The sequence below is a fragment of the Hippichthys cyanospilos genome, chromosome 9, assembly GCF_059441005.1.
Source record: "Hippichthys cyanospilos isolate Australia breed blue-spotted pipefish chromosome 9, RoL_Hcya_1.0, whole genome shotgun sequence".
In the NCBI taxonomy this organism is placed as follows: Eukaryota; Metazoa; Chordata; class Actinopteri; order Syngnathiformes; family Syngnathidae; genus Hippichthys; species Hippichthys cyanospilos.
The window spans coordinates 14,590,129-14,609,895 of record NC_142377.1 but is presented as its reverse complement, the minus strand read 5'-3'; the positions used below and the strand labels follow the sequence as shown (position 1 = coordinate 14,609,895).

The 19,767-nt window shown below is 37.5% G+C and overlaps 1 protein-coding gene across 2 annotated transcripts in view; it reads left to right on the top strand.

The window, feature by feature from the left end:
* Positions 1 to 19,767, top strand: part of cpne5b (copine Vb) — an 81,509-nt gene that overhangs the window by 26,571 nt on the left and 35,171 nt on the right. Inside the window, exons 5-6 of one of the 2 annotated variants that reach the window (XM_088422429.1) lie at positions 67 to 106; positions 3,985 to 4,061. In XM_088422429.1, coding sequence (XP_088278555.1) covers positions 67 to 106; positions 3,985 to 4,061 — 117 coding nt within the window. Of the gene's footprint in view, positions 1 to 66; positions 107 to 1,967; positions 1,977 to 3,984; positions 4,062 to 19,767 lie in introns of those variants that run through there. The other variant, XM_088422430.1, reaches the window with a different exon arrangement.

The following is a 19,767-nucleotide window of genomic DNA, read 5'->3' as shown; positions in this document are numbered from 1 at the left end:
CCAACTTGTGTTCCTCACAATTGTGTAATGTCGAAATGGCCATTTTGCCTTTGGGTTTCATTTCAGGTATGATGTTGACTCCAAAAGTCCAGACTTGTCCAAACATGTGAGTGCTCATTGTACTGTATTATTTTGACATACCGCTTGACACCACAGATAAGTGTAGACCAGTTTTGGCTGATTTCCAATGTTTAATTTGATAACTTGATGCATGAGACCAAATCAGTGCATGTTAAATCCAAGTGTGACAGTGAGCTGAGCAGCCTCTTTATCTGTGGTGTTTTCAATTAGAAGCTGTCTGTTGCCTGCTGCTACTTGATGGAACAAGGCAAACCCTTCTAGTGCTTGGGTTGTAGCAATATCCAAATGCAGAATGTTCATTTTTCTTCCCATCATGTAAACAATTTTACATGAACAAACCATTTTGAATTCAATTTTTTTTTTCTGTTTAGAGTGCGACATCTCAAAACTTCTTCTTCAACCATACAAAATGCTTTTCAAACTGATTTCATATCACTTCTGCTGTTCTTCCTAGTGCGATGGTATGTTTATCTCCAATATGTATATATGCTAATGATGGATAATATGTGGAGTAGAACAACATTCTGTATGATTAAAGAGCTAATAGACCAATTTGTAAACTGGCCTGGATGCACAACTCCAAGAGCTTGAAATATTCACTTTATTTGTATGTCTTATTTGTTTTGACTGGAGAACAAAGGCTAGCCAAGCTATCACCATGGAGCTCAATGAATACTTCGCTCTAGAAACAGCTGGGTCAAAAATAATCCAATTATGAGTCAAAAAATGGATCAGCCCAAGATTTGGGCCAATTTGACCCAACTTTCTGGGATGTGTGCAAAAATGCTTAACTTTGATTTGGGTTATTTTGTTGAAGATGACCCATTTTTAGGGTTATTTTGTGCAAATCAAATGGAAAAAGTTGCGTCAAATTGACCAAATATTTTTATTTATTTTTATTTATTTTTTTTTACAAATAATTGTATTTTTCATCCGACATTTTTTTTTATTTAGAATGCTATAAGTAGAGGTGTCAAAATTACCTGACTAATCGACAATTAACCGATTATCAAAATATTTGACAACTCTTTTAAAATCGTAACCGTCAAGATCCACAGTTAAATTGTTCAAATCTGCACATTTCAGTCTTTCAATTGTATTTTTTTTTTATAATTTCTATAGTTTTTAGTTAAAAACGAGACATAGACTACAATAACTGAACCAGGAGCTGACTCACCTTCTATAAAGTTGATGAGTAAAACATTCAATCCCTCTCGTGTGATGACAATACCAAATAAACAAGACTCATCGGTTTACAAACAGTAAGTGGTTTAAAATGGTTTTGTAATGCAATTGAATGTAAAATAAACTTTTATTCAATTAGTTAATTAAATATTTGACAGAATAATTCTCATGAATCCAATAAAAAATAAAGTCAAGTCAAGCAACTCGGATTCAGGTGCAAAAAAGTTACAGTAGGAATTTCTTTTTTCAAATACACATAGTGGAAATGGTGTGACATCACATTGAAAAGTGTCAATGATACAATGCTTTTCACCATTTGCTTCCTCCTCTACAGCATACATGATTAAGTAGAATATTGGCTTTCTTCATACAAGAGGAAACTATGGTGACGGAAAGCGTTGAGGAAATCAGTTTCTTCTGATGTCATCAGCTGATGATTATTTGATGTATTTGGATGCACAGGGTTTGCATTTTTTCCCATCATTAGCTTGAATTTTTTTGGCACGTTATGGTACTGCATGTTGTCTTCACGTCCGTAGCTCATCACCTTCAGCAGCTTTAGAAGCACTTTGTTCTGGTTAAGTGTCATTTTATATTGTATATGATGGGCCTATATTGTTGTTGTTGTTGTTATCGCTGTTGTTGTTGTTACTGTTGTTATTGTTGCTGCTGCTGCTGGCCAACCTTTCTGGAAGCCTGCAGAACTCAACGTAGGTGCTAGCATCGCTTTCACCTCTGACACTGCATGGCTGCTGTCACTCACCGAGGAAGGGACGTGCGCAACCATGCGACCTTTCAAGGGTTCCACGATGGCTGCATGATAAAAGGATTAGTTTTAGTCATGACACGATTTTTGTTTTGATCACGTTTGGGTTGGGGAAATTTTTATTACATCACAACACGCCAAAGAAGCATGATGCTCTTGCTCTTTCGCAAGGCGCCATTGGCAACTCTTTGGTTTGGATTGGTCAACACATTCGCTGCTTTGTTAGGTTACACAAAAAAACGTGTTGATATGACATGTACAGTACTGTGCAATATTTGCGCGTCTTAAGTTGGAATTTTATTGTTCGCAATCTTGATTAAAAAAAAAAAAAGGCAGCACAATATTATTTTTTCCATAGTTTAAGTCATTATTGTCCGCAATGAAACGGTCCACAACCCCAGAATCACATATGGCACTGCCTGTCGGCTGATCATCCTCCTCCATGAAGCAGGAAGTAGCCTGCTAACCAACAAACTAACTAACAGATGGCCAAAAAAAACTACAAATAGAACACAGACTTTTGTTAACAGTTTTTATTCTTGTCCATCTACGCTCTTGCCAAGTGACAATAAACTTCAAATTAAAATTAGTATTGAATAGGAGCCATAACAGTAGATGCAGCATTTCTCCCCCTGTGCCTGTGGCATGGCATCCTAAACTCTAAACACTTGACATCAGTGCCTTTTTATTGAGGAAACACACTAACTCATTCAATGCCATGGATGATTATAGACGTCAGATGGGACTCTTGAGATATTTATATCACTATCTTTTGACACTTAGACTTGACTCTGACTCGTATTTTGGGGAAAATCAATGGAATACTGTAAAAATCCCAACATTTAAGGAAACCCCACAAAATATGAAAGAAAATAATAATCCTGTATATTCTTAGTGGACTTGTGATCAGGAAACAAGATTTGACTTGGACTTGTGGTCAGGGACTTGAGCACCGACTTCGACTTAGAACCTAAAGACTTGGATTTGTGGGTCAAAGACTTGAGACTTGTTTTGGAGTTTGCTGTAGAAACTGTGCCCAACTTTGATAGTCTTCAAACGTTCATTTGAACTGGGCTGCAATGATTTATAAAAAGAACATTTAAATAGCCTTTTAAACTGCCTTTGTTACAACAACGATATCCTTCTGCTACACAGCCTATTTATCTGTGTCAATTGCAGTGAACGTTAGTTTTTGGTCGAAAGCATTGGATGCTTACTATCCTACACAGTCCCAGTGTCCTCAATAGAGGACATCCTGGCCTTTCCAATGTCTCAAGGTGTTTGGGTGGGATGTGATTAATTTGCTGTCTTGCTGGGGCAAAATAGACACAAAAGTGGAAACAAATGTATCTCAGAAAGATATGACCTTATAATGAGGAAAATCCATATTTTGTTTCCTCATCCCAGCCATTTATACACAACGTAAATGTTGGACAAAGGGCTGACATTGCTGTCTTTTCAACACAATGTGAAAAGGGCTTGAGTTAATACGGTCATGACAGCATTGCAAAAACAACAAGTCTAATGCGTGCACAGTACTGTCGAGTATGTTTTAATGTATTTCAGTAGCTAAGTGGTCATGAGTCACCTCGCTTGTCATTATCACTATGCTTTCAGTCTCATCCATCTGGTGTGTGTCTGTTTGAATCCACAGCTCACTGCTTACTGTGTGACACACCTCCATTTTGAATCCAAAGAAAGATGCCAGGAAACAAAATCTGCTGTTGGGAAAAAATCCTAACGCTTCAAAACAATGTACAAAATAAGTTTGGTCTGAAGTTTCGTCTTAAATTTGACCTTTGCAGGGGTGTCCACAGTAGAAAGAAGACAGCCGGAATATTCCTGCTGATCTGAGCTCCCTTATAAAACAATGTTTTTGTCTTTTTTTCCTCAATTCCACAAATGCCAACCTGCCTCGTTTCCTCACTTTTTTTGCTTTCCCACATCCGTAGGACTTTTTGGGTCAGATGTTCTGTACTCTCGGGGAGATTGTCGGCTCACCGGCCAGTCGACTGGAAAAACCTCTTGGGTGAGTCAACCTTCAGATATTTCAACCCATTTATCAAAAAAGGGCTGTTATGAAATTCAAAGAATTGAGATTAATATCCATCCATTTTCTATAGCCGCTTATCCTCACAAGGGTCGCAGGTGCCTATCTCAGATGGCTTCGGGCTGTAGGCGGGGGAACACTGAACTGGTTGCCAGCCAATCGCAGGGCACACAGAGACGAACAACCATTTGAGATTAATATATACGCTATTAATTGATCAAATGAGTGTCCTTTGATCTCACCTAAAAATTCTTGAGAAACCCCCACATCAAGTTTGTTTTATATTAAAACACATTTTGTTATTTTCTTTAACAGGTTATTTATCTTCTGCTGTATTTGAAAATAGTCCTAAGTGTTGGCTGCATTATTTAGTTTCAACCACCAAGGAAGGAATGGTGCTGTTTTTTTCTTTGTCTATTGCCAAAGATTGAGAAAACGACATTAAAATAAAATAATGCCCATCCCATCTGTCACAGACTTGCTCAAACAGGTGGGCTGAATTTAGTTTGGCAAAGAGCTTTGCTATTTCTTGCTACATTAGCATCGTTGTTGCAATAGTTAGCTGCTGTGGCTAGGTGCTTTGCATTTATGCGGTAGGCTTAACTTGCGCTGCTTCTCTGGTAAGCAAGCTGCTTCCTGCAAAGATTGCATTTCACTTTACCTTCCCCCAAAGTACCGTCTGGGTGTTTTTCACAACTTGGTTCTGCTCCTAAACTTGCCCTCCCACCACCAACAGGAGCCTATCAGGTTATGCCAAACGCAATGACAGCCAATCAGTGTCCACTCCTGGATGTGACTGATCTTTGATTTCAAACCCCCAACATTTCAAACACAAGAAGCCCGATGCATAAAAACGGATCTAAAATGTAGAAAGCATAAAATTCAAATTAAAAAATGAGATAAGCATGCTTAAAAACATAATGCTTTAACAATGACTGTTATTCTTTAATTGCAATTAATGTGTTTTTTTGATACCCCACCAAAAAATGTCATTGTTTAGAAAGATACAACAACAAAGTATTTATTCAGTGCAGCTCTAATTAGCTTGTGCTGCTTCTCAAATGACTGTTTTAATCAGATGTCCTGACCTCTGTTTTTGCATTCATCATAAAGTTAAACCTAATTGGAACTTACAAATTAAAAATACACTATCTAATCGCGCAAAAATCCCTGTAACAAAGAAAACAACATTGTGCGTATCAACTATGTTATGCTGAACGGAGACTCAAACGGTGTGAGCCAAAGAAGGCTTAATTGGGAGCTGTCGACCTGAATGATGCAACTTTCATATCAAAAATCATTGATTTGTGAACATTAACTGCTTGGCAAGGCATGAAAGAGATTTTGTTTTTATTGGTGCCAAATAATATATTTTGGGAAAATCTGCAGCTGAGTGATAACATGGGTGCTTGCCAAATGTGATTTTGAGGCTGCCTTGAATATTTATTTATTTTTAGCAAGAATAAATATGATCTTTGAGTTGAAAAGTTGTGCTCTTACAGCACTCAGGCAATTTGTGCTGCCTGAAAGGCTCTTTTGATTGTAATGATTTTGAATGTAATGTTTTATTTTAATCTAATTTCAGATGGAATCCTTTTAGGTCAGACCTTGGAAGTTCTAAATGTCTGCTTTCCAGTAGTCTAGAATCTAGCATGAATAATTTAGATGCTAATGTGTCACATGATACGCTCTGTTTTGTGTGTATGTGTGTGTGCGTGTGCATAATGCATGTGTGTGTGTGTGCAACTATTTAAGTATTTCTTTTAAATCTAGTGCATTAAGTATAGAGGAATGGGTGTAATTTTGCTCTGAATACACTTCAAATCTTAGACAAGCTTTTAGTATTTTAGAAAGCAGAACTGATGTGAAATTGAAGAAGAATGGCACTCATCCAGCAGTTTGTTTTCATGTTCATGCGCTAACAAATAAATATTATTTCTCATCTCAGTGAAATGTCACGATAATTTTCTGAGCCTTGCTGGGTTGATGGGATGTTCTTGGAACGCGCACATGAAAACGCCTCACACCTATCAATGTTCTCAGCCGGTACCCGTAGAAGCATACACACGCAGGAGAACTCTCATTTCAGTGATTGATTTGAACCTTGTTTGTCACTTAAATGCAACCTGTTGTTTTCGTTTTGCTCCTACACCGCCCTTTCCGTGACCATTAGTTGTGCTGTTAATCTCTGCCTATTTAATTAAGCAGCCGCCATTGTGTTTTTTCATCAGTGAAATAGTCCTGCAGGATAGATGGAAAGCGAGCGAGTGAGAGGACAAAAATGCAAAATGGAAATGAAGAGTGAAGCTGATGATAATTAACAGCTAGCGTGAATAATACTGAAATAAGAAAGAGTATAAGAGTTGTGTGTCTTTGCCTTGTTAACTGGATCATTTGCAGATTTCATCTGAGACCGCTGAAGCACAAAGTAAACACAAAGTCATTTTGGAGAAATTGCCTACATTCTATTAGCATGCTTGTGTGTAACGCATACGATATCTCTCCTGCCCGCCAGATTCGTAAATAAAAGCAGTAAACAAAGCCACATTACAATGTAAGGCAACATTGTTGGTGATGACAATTTCTGGCCTTTTTAAAAATGGATTTCTATATTTTTCTCCAGCTGCATTATTCTGTACTGGGACAAATGCAAATTTGAAAATTGAAATGAGAAACTGAATGTGTTGCTTTACACTAGTAAACAAAATCCCTGTAAAAGCACACTAAAGAAAATATGATTCACTGCCATATCTTATTCTATTTTGTTCATTAATGGCGCTAATTTCATTTTACCTCTAAACTAGTACGAATTAAATTCAAGACCACCACAATATATGCTATTAAACTGAGCTTTAGAAATCTGTTTTTATGCCCAGCACAAGTGAAGTGTGTGGAGGCAGGTTAAACCTTGTGTTGGTATTTTTGAAGACACAGCAAGCACAGTGTAGCTTTTTTATTATTATTATTATATATAATGGTTTTATGCCCTTGTGGGTGTAAGAATGCATCTGCCTTGATTTGTTACCAATAAAAGTGTCTCCTATGTCCCTAGCAGTGCACAATTGACACGCTGATAGTCCTTGACATGATGGAACAAGAAATTGATTTGCTGGAGTTATGGTAAGTCAAGGCATATAAAGAGTGCTTATTATGAAGTGCAAGCAGATCTCTACAAGAGGATGATGTAAAGTTAGCTGGCAAAATTACACATTTGTAAAGTGCACATTTGAAGGCTAAAAACGGGCACTAGCATGTTGACTACAACATTGTTGACTAAGCGAAAATATTGAGCCAGATCAGTTCACATGAGTTACGATCACATTAGAGCAGGGGTGTGAAACTCATTTTGATTTTGGGCCACGTTGCAGTTATAGTTTCTGTCAGAGGGCTGGAATAAATTTTAAGTGTGTTTGTTACACACTTAAAATCAGAGCCCGGTAAAAACGGTTCAAAAGACAGATCAGGAACAAAAAAAAATGTTTTTTTTTGTGTTTTGTTTGTTTTTTTTAAGACAACTTGCAAGTTTGGTACTTTAGTCACAAACCTGAAGTCAAATCAGCATTTTGCGGGCCACATAAAGTGATGTGGCGGGCTAGATCTGACCCCCGGGCCTTCAATTTGACACCTGTACATTCTAGTCAAACTCGCCATTCAAAAAAATTGTCAGAACACATTTCGTTATACGGAAATCTGGAAATCTTCTATGTGCTGCTTCAAATTTCTAGTGTGATGGAACTGATTGTATTTCACTTTGGAGGTTTCACAGTTCTAAAATGTTACCAGTTTTGTTTCACATCCACTTTTACAGCAGTAAGTTTGTATTTTTTGAAACTTTTATATGACCTCATGCAATATAAATTTGCTGCTGTTGAGTTTTGGGTGAGGAAGGATTGGGAATTCATAGAAGTTTTTTTTGCTGACAGACACTTCCAGCTAAAGAAATGTTATTTATCATTGAAGACGTTCATGTTGTCTCTGTTTTGCCAGACGTAGAGTTAATAGAGAATGAGAGGCCACAGCCAGAGGAAAGAGAAGAATTGAAAATAACAGCGGGTATGCAGCGTTATAACCACAACGGAATTGCCTTTATTTTAACAGAGAGCACTTATTTTGCATGCAGGCTGTTTGTTTTGAGGGGCTCACCAGGTGTAAAATTGAACCTCCAATCTCAATTAAATGTGTGTGCAATGAATGCCTGAGGAAGGAGGGACACATGCCGCATTAATAAAGTGCTTATGTTCATGTTTCAAACAGCCACAGTCAACATGTTTCATTTGAAGGCAATCATTAGTTTAGTAAATTGCCAATTTGAACTTCTGAACCGGCACTGCATCATTTCTAGCATTTACAGTCCATGCAAGAAGAAGCTATTTATAGCTCCGTATTTGAATAATAATCTTATTTACATTCATTTCTGTAGATTCATGGGTGTGAATTGTGAAATCTTTGATACCCTGGATGGCTGGGAAGTTACCCTGTGAGAGAACGTTGCTATTATAGTTTTCTATTGCGTTGTCATCGCACCAGTCCGGTCCAGATCATCCATCTCAGATGCAGCCCTGAAGATCTGCCCTCCCTCCAATTTCCTTTTAATTATTCACTGCTCTTACGCGATCTCATTTTTTTTTTTACTATAGGACACCATATAGGAGATCATAGTTGTCAAGCCATATTTGGTCAGCCACGTCATTTTTTGTGGCCTGCGAAAGTGAATCAAGCGTGTCAATGTCTGACGTCAAGGTGTGTTCAAGGTAGCCATTGTTCTTAAGTCATCCCTAAGATCCTTAATTTCTAGCTTTTCTGCTGTAAAAAAATGCATCACTAATGACTCCATGCACTTCCATATAAAACTTAACAAAATAAAACAGGTTTTACAAAGGGTTCACACAATTTAGCAATATGTTGTTTCATGTTCCAATTAATTTGCTTTTAACTTGAAAAAAGATACAAACTGTTCCTGTCACAGTATGAAATTAGTATTTCTGATATTGGCAGAAACCCTGTCAAAATCTCACGTACCCCTAAAGTACCATATTTGAGAACCACTGACTCAAACAATAATTAAAAAAAAAACAACATTCTTGATTTCTGTTTTCAAAACTAAATATATGTTGTGCACTTTATGTATTATAGTAGAGACGATTAAACATTTATGTGCTTTCACGTTCATAGCGGCCCTCAAAGGAAATTTGCAAATATAATGAGAATGTTTTCCAACACATATACACGCATACAGCATCCATCCTCCCACCATGGAATCCTATATTTTAATGGCCACCTTGTAAGCACTTTTTCTCATTTTTGCGCAAGTGGGAGAGCGAGATGCAGTTGTCAGCAACATGCTCGGATGGATGATTCACTACGCTGGAAGTCAGACATCTGAAACAGGATCTGAAGCTCTAATTTACCAAGCGGCTCTTCGTAGTTACGTAGCGACAGAAGTAAACTCTTTGCCCTGTAGCAACTCATTCAAGTTATCTGTTGAAATCTGCAGCTTTGAGATACTTGACAAGTGGATTGACTTACGCTGTCATCAAACTATTACTAAAGATAGATACCTTGCAGTCATGTGCAGTTCCCTGTGGATTATCATTACCCAACTTGCATATGCAGACTCACCACAGTGCCGACGATTGAATGAGAGAACGCCTGCTGAAAGTGGTCCAGCTGGCATGTTCTCCTAGCGATATTGCTCCTGTGTACTTTTGGCTGCTCAGAAGATAAGAAAAGTGTCATTTTGTTTCACTTACAGGGATTTGGGTTGTTTGGTGAACCATGGATTTAAAGCAGTTTAAAGCCGTTTTGGTGCGTAAGTGACATTTTTTAATGCAGGTATTTGGCGTTGTAACTATTGGTACATTTGCCAAGGTAACAAATAATCACAGCGAATCATTTGGAAATATATTTCCCTTGGCGAGTGTGTCTGTGCCCAACTAGAAATGCTGTCCTCTGGGTAATGCATCAGGTGTATGAGTTGCTATTTTTCCAATCTTGAACCTGGCAATCATTTTGGGAGAGATTCCCTCATTAAAGTGAGCTGCAATTCCAAATCAACTTTCTGTTACTCCCATTTATTAGCGATGTTGACCACTGCCAGTCCCCTGGTCCACACATGGAGATGGACACAGACACCTGTAGCAGCCAAGCCAATTATCTTGAGTCTGAGAGGTTGACCCTTTTGTGTGTGAACCAAGTAGTTCTCAACACCAGTACCGAATTCAGAAAAACGGTCTCCTTCTCGAAACTATGTTTTTATAAAACCATTCACAAAAATGAAATGTCCTCCCCTAAATGTTTGCAACTACAAAAAGAATTAAGACACTGACATTTAAAGAGGAAGTCAACCCTAACATTTTCTATACGACCCCATTAGTCCAAACACAACATTCTGATTAGTATTTGTGTTCAGGATCAAATTAAATATTAATGAATTGTTAGTGTGTTTCAAATATTTAGTCTTGATATTCGTGCAATATTTGCATATTTGCTAATTTGGTTAAAAGTGATTGTCAGAATGATTTCATACATGTATTGGATTTCATTTGTTTGAATAAATATATGATCCGACAAAGTTTGTTGACATATTGCTTTATTGGATATGTTTGCTAGCGAGTCATGTGACTAGAAAAGAAGCGGTTAAACACGCATAACTCTTTGACAGCAATCTTAACTCCACACAAGGATCATTTTTTCGCGTCTTTTTGTGTCTTTTGAAAAAGTTTGCTACCGCAATCAAAGGCAAAGGCGTGTGTACTGTGATTATGAAAAATGAGAATCAATTTATCTGTTACTGCTTTTGCCAAAGAGGTTATGCTTTCATCTACTTCTCTTGGTTTATTTGTTTGTTCAGTTTATGTGAAAGCACGCCAGTAAATCATTTTGTGGCAGTCATTTGACATGGTGAAAACTGCATTTATTTTAAGAGACCAAGTTGAGTGTATCAGACACGATTGTATTGCAGTTTGAGTCAAAGCGTAGTGCACCCAGCACGTTCATTAGTGTGTGAAAGCACTTTTTAAGTAGCTGTTAATTGTGTCTTTGTTGACTTGCTTGTGTCCACAAAACACCTTCACATACATCTGTTGTTGTTCTCCAGTAAGGTGTGTTAATGGAAGCCTGGAATAAGTGGACTGATAAAGCTGTCACGATGTCCTCTCTCTGTTTCTTCCTCTCTGGCATAAAGTGATAAATGAAGTGGCTCTAATGGTGTCCTTTTACAGAGTAACATTTCACACAAATACACAGCACAGAAAGATGCATTAGATGCTTTTGTGCGCGTGAAGGTTTTAAGAGGCTAATTATAGCTTCTAAACAGAATTGTCTCCCTGTTTTATTCAGCCATTTATCATTCATTCTCTCGCTTCTGCGTTTGTCATTCGGTCTGATTAGACTACATTTCAACGGAAGAACAATGCAACACCCCGCAGGCTCTCCATTGGTTATCTGGATCTGTGACACAAGGCTAATATGTATTCTTGAAGTAACTGCAGTGTAGTGCCAGGTTTCCCTCAACCATACAGTAAATACAAGCTAGCAGACTTATTTCCTTTGGGAGAGGTTTGCTGGTCAGACAAGAATAATGGTCACAAGTGTAATTACTACTTGAGGGCTTCTTTTCCTTCTTCTCCTAGCCAAACCTCTCCTGAACCTCGATTTATCTGTCTTTCGAGCCTCGGCAGATGGGAAGCTGGTGTTTTGTTTCAGGCTCCAGCTGTCTCTCTGTCTTCTGGGAGTAGTTCATGGAATATTTAACTAGAGCAGACCTTTGAGGCTGCATCTAGATCTTTGTAAACAGGTCACACAGTCAAAACCAAGGCACGTTTAACAGTCCTCCTCGGCTTGAGGTTACACAAACAACAAACAGAATAGGTTGTGGCAGAACATTTATTGGCTGGTTGCTCAAATATGTTAGTTCTTTGGTAGTACTTTAGTGGTTTGGTTGAGTTAAAATAAATTCTTTTGTGCAATTTCTTTGGGAAAATCTGAAGGCCTTGATATGAACCCTGGTGTGCACCAAATACATTGATGTTTGGGTTAGGCAAGTGGATCGTAGGTCAGCTTGAAAGTGACTACTGGGGTGCTTTGCTTCTGGAGCTAAAATGTTAATGTTATAGGTACTTTGATTTTAAAAATCCTTAGTCAGGTACAGTTGGCAGAAACAAAGTCCCTTTTTTGGTTTTATATGGAACCCAGAATTGATTTTTAATGTATATAACTTTTCACAGGGCAACTTTGGTTCAACTTTAATATACTGGGCCTGCCATTGTATGCAAACCATATATAGGTACTATACTTTGTAAAATGCAACATGCACTGGTTTGCTCAAAAGAACCACATTAAAAGTTTGATTATAGCTTTCGCTCTATATTGTAAATCAGGCATGTAAATAGAAGACCAAATAACACATTTCCACAAATTATAAATGACCAATTTTTATATATTTTTTTTTACTTAATCTTTGCTTAGCAGCATGTTTCTACTCTCTAGAAACATCATATTTTTGACTCTGCCCATAAATTTTAGTACATGAGATGAACTTGCCGGCAGAAGCAGCATATTTGAGTGAGCATGGTTTGATAAATTTTGATCAGTTGGACCGGCAACTGAGTCAAGCGTCTGTCTGAAGAGTTTCATTCCTGTTACTACAGCGTAATGACCTAGAAGTCAAAATTTCTTCAGATATGGCACATGAAAGCCAAGGTTTACTGTCATGAAGCCAGATGCAACAGAAGGGTCTTAACTGAATATAGTACGGGTTAATAGATTCCATTGCAAGTGCAACCCACCCCTTAGGGCTGTAAGCAGCACAGGCACGGCAAATGTGCAATATGACCAAGTACTGTGAATTTTTTGGTCAGACACACATTGTATAGCTGTTTGTGTATCTTTGGTTACCCCTGTTTTGGTTAAGCCGCAGATTTTTTGCAATTGGAATCTACTGACAGTATTAAAAAAAAAACATCCGGTGCACAATTGCACAAAGCAAATGTTTTCCTTTGTCAACATTCACTTAAGTAGCTTAAGTAGTTGAGGGAATGAGAGAGGGAACATGTTACTTTTTCTCCACTCCAATTCCATCTTTAAAATGTACTGGGAAGTCCTTGATGCCATGATGAAAAGTGGCGCCTGTAATGCCCCCAAGCAGTTCATGATTGAGGGGCTAGGTGATGGGAAACGGATGGTTCTGGGCTGCTGAGCTCTGTAGAAATGTGTCTGACAGCGAAGGGGCTGCCCCACAGGAACGTCAACCCCTTGATCAGAATCAAAAAGAAACTGTTTGAACAAGGCTTTGTGGAGCTGACATCCCCGCGGTGCCTATGTAGCTGCTCATTAAGGAAAAATTGGATGACTGCAATCTTTATCCTGGATCAGAAAATAGGCAGGCGGATTTCCCGGCATCATTATTTTGAGCAGGAAAACTAAAGTGTGATAAGTGTCATTTTACACTGACACTACTGAAGAAAAGCTTTGTGGGTTTTCCCTGTTTCCATTAGATTTTCACCTTATAGGCCTTCAAATATAAGCCAACACAGAATTATTTGGCGGATAACATAAACAAAATATACGAAAACTTTACTTTTGCTAGTTTGACAAAATCAAAGATGGTTCTTCATGCGTGAGGTAGATTTTGAGGCGAACATTGAGTCAACATAATCTCTAGCCACACATTTGGAGTTGGAATGTTCTCAGTGCAAATGAAGAACCCCTCCAAAATAATAGGAATTATACTTTGTGCGTTTATGGTGTCCAGTACTATAAATATTGAGTTAGTGACATCTACAAAGTAACAGCTCAAAAGAACAACATGACTTTTTTATGTTCATTGATCACCTTCAGCCATTCCCTGATTTATAACAAATGAAGAGCTATTTTACAAAATGATATGAATCCAGTTTTATCTGGGTAAATGACATTTATCCACTCAGAAGCTTAGTTTGTGTGTAAGTAACACAACATAATTTGGGCGACCAGATTTTCTAAAGTAAAAACCGGGATACACCAAGTTCACTCAAAATGCCATACACCACATTTTCACCAGGAACGATTTAAAACAAATTTAGTTGCTCGTCAATCTGATGACCTGTGGTTGAGTTGATAGCTAGCTATGTTTTTATATACCAATTCAATCGTTTTAAATATATGTATATCTCTAACCTTAAAGTCAGACAGGATTAAATGAGTTGTGTCCTTTATAGATAGTAGTCACCCAATGATCAATTATTAACAATTCATTTCAATATAAAATTTGGCCAGAATGTGAATACATTTGGGCTTATCTGTATCTCTCTTTTAATGTTGCCCATCTATGGTGAATTTCTCAACGCTCCAGTTGCAATGGCTCTGTGATTGCATGGGGCCTGGTCCAGTTTAATATCCATCTTGTGTCGTAAGTCATCCGGGATCGTTTCAAGCCCTGACTGCGTCCTTACTCTAACTCTAAGCAGAAAAGAGAACGGATGGCTGAAAAAGGGAAACATATCGTCGAAGCGAACAGTTCAAAATGCCTTTGCACTTCCAAATAATTTGTCTTGCCTGAATGTGAATATTGACCGACATGGCAGAAAGTTGTGTGATCTCCCAGCATTGATTGTGTCCTAAAACTGAGTTAAAGTCAATTTCCGCTTCCTGCAGGTAGCTATCGATCACTCGTCTGTCACTGAGCCGGTCCATCTGTTAAGAAAACAAATTTCTGCCCTTGTGGATTCAATTTGACATCTCAATCTATGAGGCAGCTCAAACAGGCTCCGCTAAGTATACAAACACAAGGATGTCATTAAGGACGAAATCTTTTATTTTTGCTCCTTGCAGTCATCTGCTTGGGAATGAGCAGACAGATGGGAATCTGTAGAACGTTCTCCTCCTTCACACCTCATTCAAGGCTTAAAACACTCCGCGGTAGCTGTTAGCAAATGAAATTGTTTTCCCCTCCAAAACAAATGAGCGGGCCCAGCATCATTGATTGCAAACAAAGTGTACAATTGGCTGTGGTTGTTACAATGCTGATTGCCTGAGGTGTCATTTGCTCCCCACTGAGTGCTAGTGGTTTTGGAAGTGATCAAAGAATCCGTGTTGATTGTGTGCCTGTACTCCATTTTTACGAGCTCGTATCAATTTCTACATCCGCTCGTTTCCACTGACAGGACATGTAGTGGCCATTGGAAGGGCATCAAATAAATCGTGTACCACAATCTGTATTAAAAAAATGAGCGCAACTGACAGTGCTCCGGGCAGCTGAGTGTTTGCCTCAGCTGTGGATGAGATCGCTTTGAGGAAGACACTACTGTTGTCTTTTGATGCAGCATGTGCTTTATTTGAGAGCATGATGGATACTGGCTCACTTTCTTCTACCAGCCAGAGGCACAACACAAGAACAGACCCTCGTTTGAGTCCATTTCTTGACTTTCATGGTGCTAAGACTTTCCTAGTACAATTTGATTAATGGTGCACTTTCGCTGGTAGTTGTAATAAAGTTAAATGAGGTCATGAATGGCTGAGGCACTGTAGAATCACCAGTGGGTAATTGAGGAGGTATCAGCCCCCGAGTGTATAATACGTTCTCATTTATTCTTTCGCTCCTATATATGGAGAGGTTAGTGATTTTGTTAGGCAGTATTTAGTAATGGTTTTATCATCGGGTGGAATTAATACCAAGAACATCAGTGCACTTCTTGTATGAGATTGATTTTAAACTGGGTTTTTATTTTCTAAATAGATTTTTAAAGCAACCTGCAAAAACACATTACAGTTACTTTTACACAGTAAATATGCAACATTATATGACTACTACTACTACTACTATTACAACTATTACTACTACTACTAATAATAATGGTAATAATAATAATAATAATAATAATAATAATTAGCAGTATCAAGAATATTGTTAATTCTATTGAATTGACTTTTAAACTTCTTTCATTTAAACTTCTGAAAATAAAATGATCTTTTTCTACAAAACAGGTTTCACCATACAAAGAATTACTTTTCTTACTATTCTATTTACTGTTGTTTTGTTGTTTTTATTCTAACTGAAAGGTCCTAAGAAAATTCAATGTTCTAATATTGTTTAAGACTTCTTTTATTTTAGTCAGTTCAGACGTCTCATTCCTCTGAGATGATTTTAAGGGAACGTTTGATGTTCTCAGTCACACTGTTGAATCAATGAGATACTTTGGGTTCTTTTTTAAGCTCTTTGCCAAAGTGCCTTTCTGGACTAAATCCAGCAACATCTCGCTTTCAACAGTTCAGGATTATCTTTAGTGCTCCTTGTCTGTGAGAGAAACCTGACTTTGAACATACCATTGTGAGTTTCTGTCATTACAAAACGCTAACACTTGAGTTCTGAATTGAATTCACAATTTTTCAATTCACAATTGAAAAAAAAATACATGTACTTTTTTTAACCAAGAGTTTCAGGGGCCTGTTGACATTTTGGATGCTATGTTGTTTTAATATAAACTTCAATGGCGCTTGAAAATGAGTGACAATGTAATTTAAACATTATACCTGTACCGATGTACCGAAAATATAATGAGGAATGCTTTGGTGAAAACCTAAACACTGGAAACCTAAACACTGGAAAAAAAAACAAAACAAAACATTTTTTCACTCATTGCTTTGTGGCATACAATCAACTTGCACAGGTCTGTAAACGATTGATGAAAATCATTCTTGTTCTGTTTTAATGCCTGTTTTGAAGCGGATTAATTTTAATGTGCTCATTTAAGTGTGTGTAATTTTATGTTAGCTTTAAAATGTTGATAGGAACCCCATATTATTTAAATATTTGCAGTGGAAGCCAATGTTTGCATTTCACTTGTTGCTTGACAGGGTCCAGAGGGCTCAACTCATTGTGCACAATGGACAATAAATATGTTAAATTATAAATGTCAGCCATGCCTACACAGCTTTTTCAAAATCATGGGTGACTTGGTAAAGATATCAGTACTTTTGTCGTTGAATCATTGCTCTGTATAAAACACAGACATTCAAAAGGATCAAAGCATGCCATTTATTTTCATTGGCTTTGCATCCTTAGCATTTGGCGGGTCCTTGTTTACCTTGAAATAAGGACTGAGTCTTTGACAAAAGGTATATTTGGTATCAGAGCTGAAGGCAAAGCCAAGAAACAAAACAACCCCATTATTCCTTGCTGCTGATTTAATGTCAGAGGTTGAAAAACTAATGTATGTATGCAAAGTCTTTGAAGCGTTGCGCCGATGGAGAGGCAGGTTATATTATACATGCACCATTTCTCTGACTCTACAGTGATCCTCATCCATGAGATCTTTTCTTTCAGGCTGTTATTGCAACATGAGCTCTTTAATGTTGTGTTTCTAAGACCACCTTCCAGATTCATTCACGAGATGAATGTTCCCTGTCATTGTTTTTGGTCTTTTGAAGAAGCATTATCATCTTGCGCGGCATCCTCAACGGGTCTCTACTGTATCACGGGAGTATTACTTTTTGTTGCTGCAAATCAATAGTGAGTTTTAAATTAGATTCTGTTCAATAATTTTCATCTCCTCTTTCCAATGATTCTTAGATTAGCTAGAATTCACTTTGAAGTTGCCTGTCAATAGTGTGCATCCATTACAAGGCAAGTCTCGTTTTTTTACTTGTTGATTTTTGCATTTCACGACCAGCGGATAGATGTGTTGAAATCTGCACACGGACCTGTGTATGTTTTCGGTTTCGAGGCTGCCTCCCGGCCAGTGGCTGACGATGTGCTGTTGAAATGTTTTCCAGTGGGTGTGCGCATTGAATTCTTGGTGCCAAAAAGCACTCACAGCTTCTCACATCACTTGTACCCATGACAGGGATGTTTCCCCTCCTTGAACATTGATGGATGGTCTTTGAATGTGTGGCTTAAAGGTCTACCCTTAGTTGAACTTTTTACAGACTCACCTCTGCACACAGTTGGAGAGCACTTTGTAAACTAGAAGGAAGCAAAGGTGTATTGATTTATTTTTTTAATCAAGCAACTGTAAGTAGTAAAATTTTAACTTGCTCAACAGTGTAATTATTTTGCCAGCATGTCAACTGCACACAGGTTGATTTTTTAATTATTTATTAGATAGCATTGTTTGTGCAGCCTTCTCATTTTGACCCTAACATCTCTTTGTTCTGCACTGTATATATTTATATATACACTTAAAGTAGCAATATGCAGGTGTAGAAAAATGATAAAGCGGTAAGTTCAAAGGTCTTGCATCTACTTATACAATATTTCAAGAGTGGAACTGCGCATTCGCTCCAACAAAGTTGATCTCTTTCTGTTAATTTTCCTCTGCTGCTGCTACTTCTTGACTAGCCATTCGGCCTTAAAGGAACACTGTGTAAGATTTGACAGTTTTTCATTACGGACAGAAGGAATTGTTGCGTTTACCATTGTCTGTAGCGATAACAAACAAGGCGGTCTCCAGAGAAGTGCCACCTTCCATTAATATAACCTAATTATAACTAGACCTACAATTATATTTAAAACATACTCTTGGTCATTAAGAACACATTTATTTGTGAGGTTTTGAAACTTAGAATCATTTAGTTTGGTCTAAATCGGTCTAAATCTTACACAGTGTCCGTAAACAACAAATAGAGCCATATTTCAAGACAGTGTTTGCAAGTGGATGATTTATGTTTAAGTGCGGCAATAGTTAGTTTGCAATAACTGAATATTACTTTTTTTTACTAGGCAGAGCTTTGAGGTGAATATTTTTAGTTTACGTAAGAAAAAACACATTATATTTAATTCATTATTGTTCAAAATGTTCAACCAAAATACATTATATCATGTAGAAAAGGTCTTCTATTTTAATAATATGTAATACAACACACCACCAATGAGCTAGCAGAAATTCGAATTAGCATGGATGCTATGATCATTGTTAACCTCCAAGCAACTGCTATTAAAAAAATACAGTTCTAAATTTGTGATACAGCAAATGATAATAGCAGGTATTCATTATATCGATTTTATTTATGTCAAAATCAAAAGAAAATTGACATATTTATCCTCTCTTGAGAGGTATTAGTAGATTTCATCTTGAAATCACCACAGCGATATATATTTTATAGATTGAGAAAATTGAGTACCATATTTGTAAATGATACCTGTTTAAATATATATTTAAGCTCTACAAGATTTTACAATTGTTGTGGGTGGTTGTAAACCGTTGCTTCTGCGGCATAATTATCTTAACAAACCTCCCACTGATTGACTCATTATTATGTTCTTATCCTCCATGTCCTTGAGATAGCCTCCTGCCGTTACAATCCCGCCTTCTGCGATATTTCCAAACTAATTTGACACTTACTACTTACTGTGACACACAAGTGATTAACAAGGTCATTAATTTAACTTGTAAAATATTAACAGCTTCCTTAATAATCCTCAGACGAGACACACAAATAATTTTTATGGCCTACTGTTGAAAACAAAGGCTTCGTTTTCCATGGAAACCAGAAGATGATTATGACGTTATAATAGGTTGGGGAGGTAATCAACACAAAACAGATGACATTACATTTTAGTGGAGAACAAACGGGAGTGCAACAACAAGAGAAACCATTTTCAAGGATATCTACAATGGCACAGCCAACAAATGTTTGTCGCCAGAAAATACTAGAAAAACTTTTCATACGAGCATCCGGAGAAAGAGCCACTTTGTGTAGCAAAATAGAC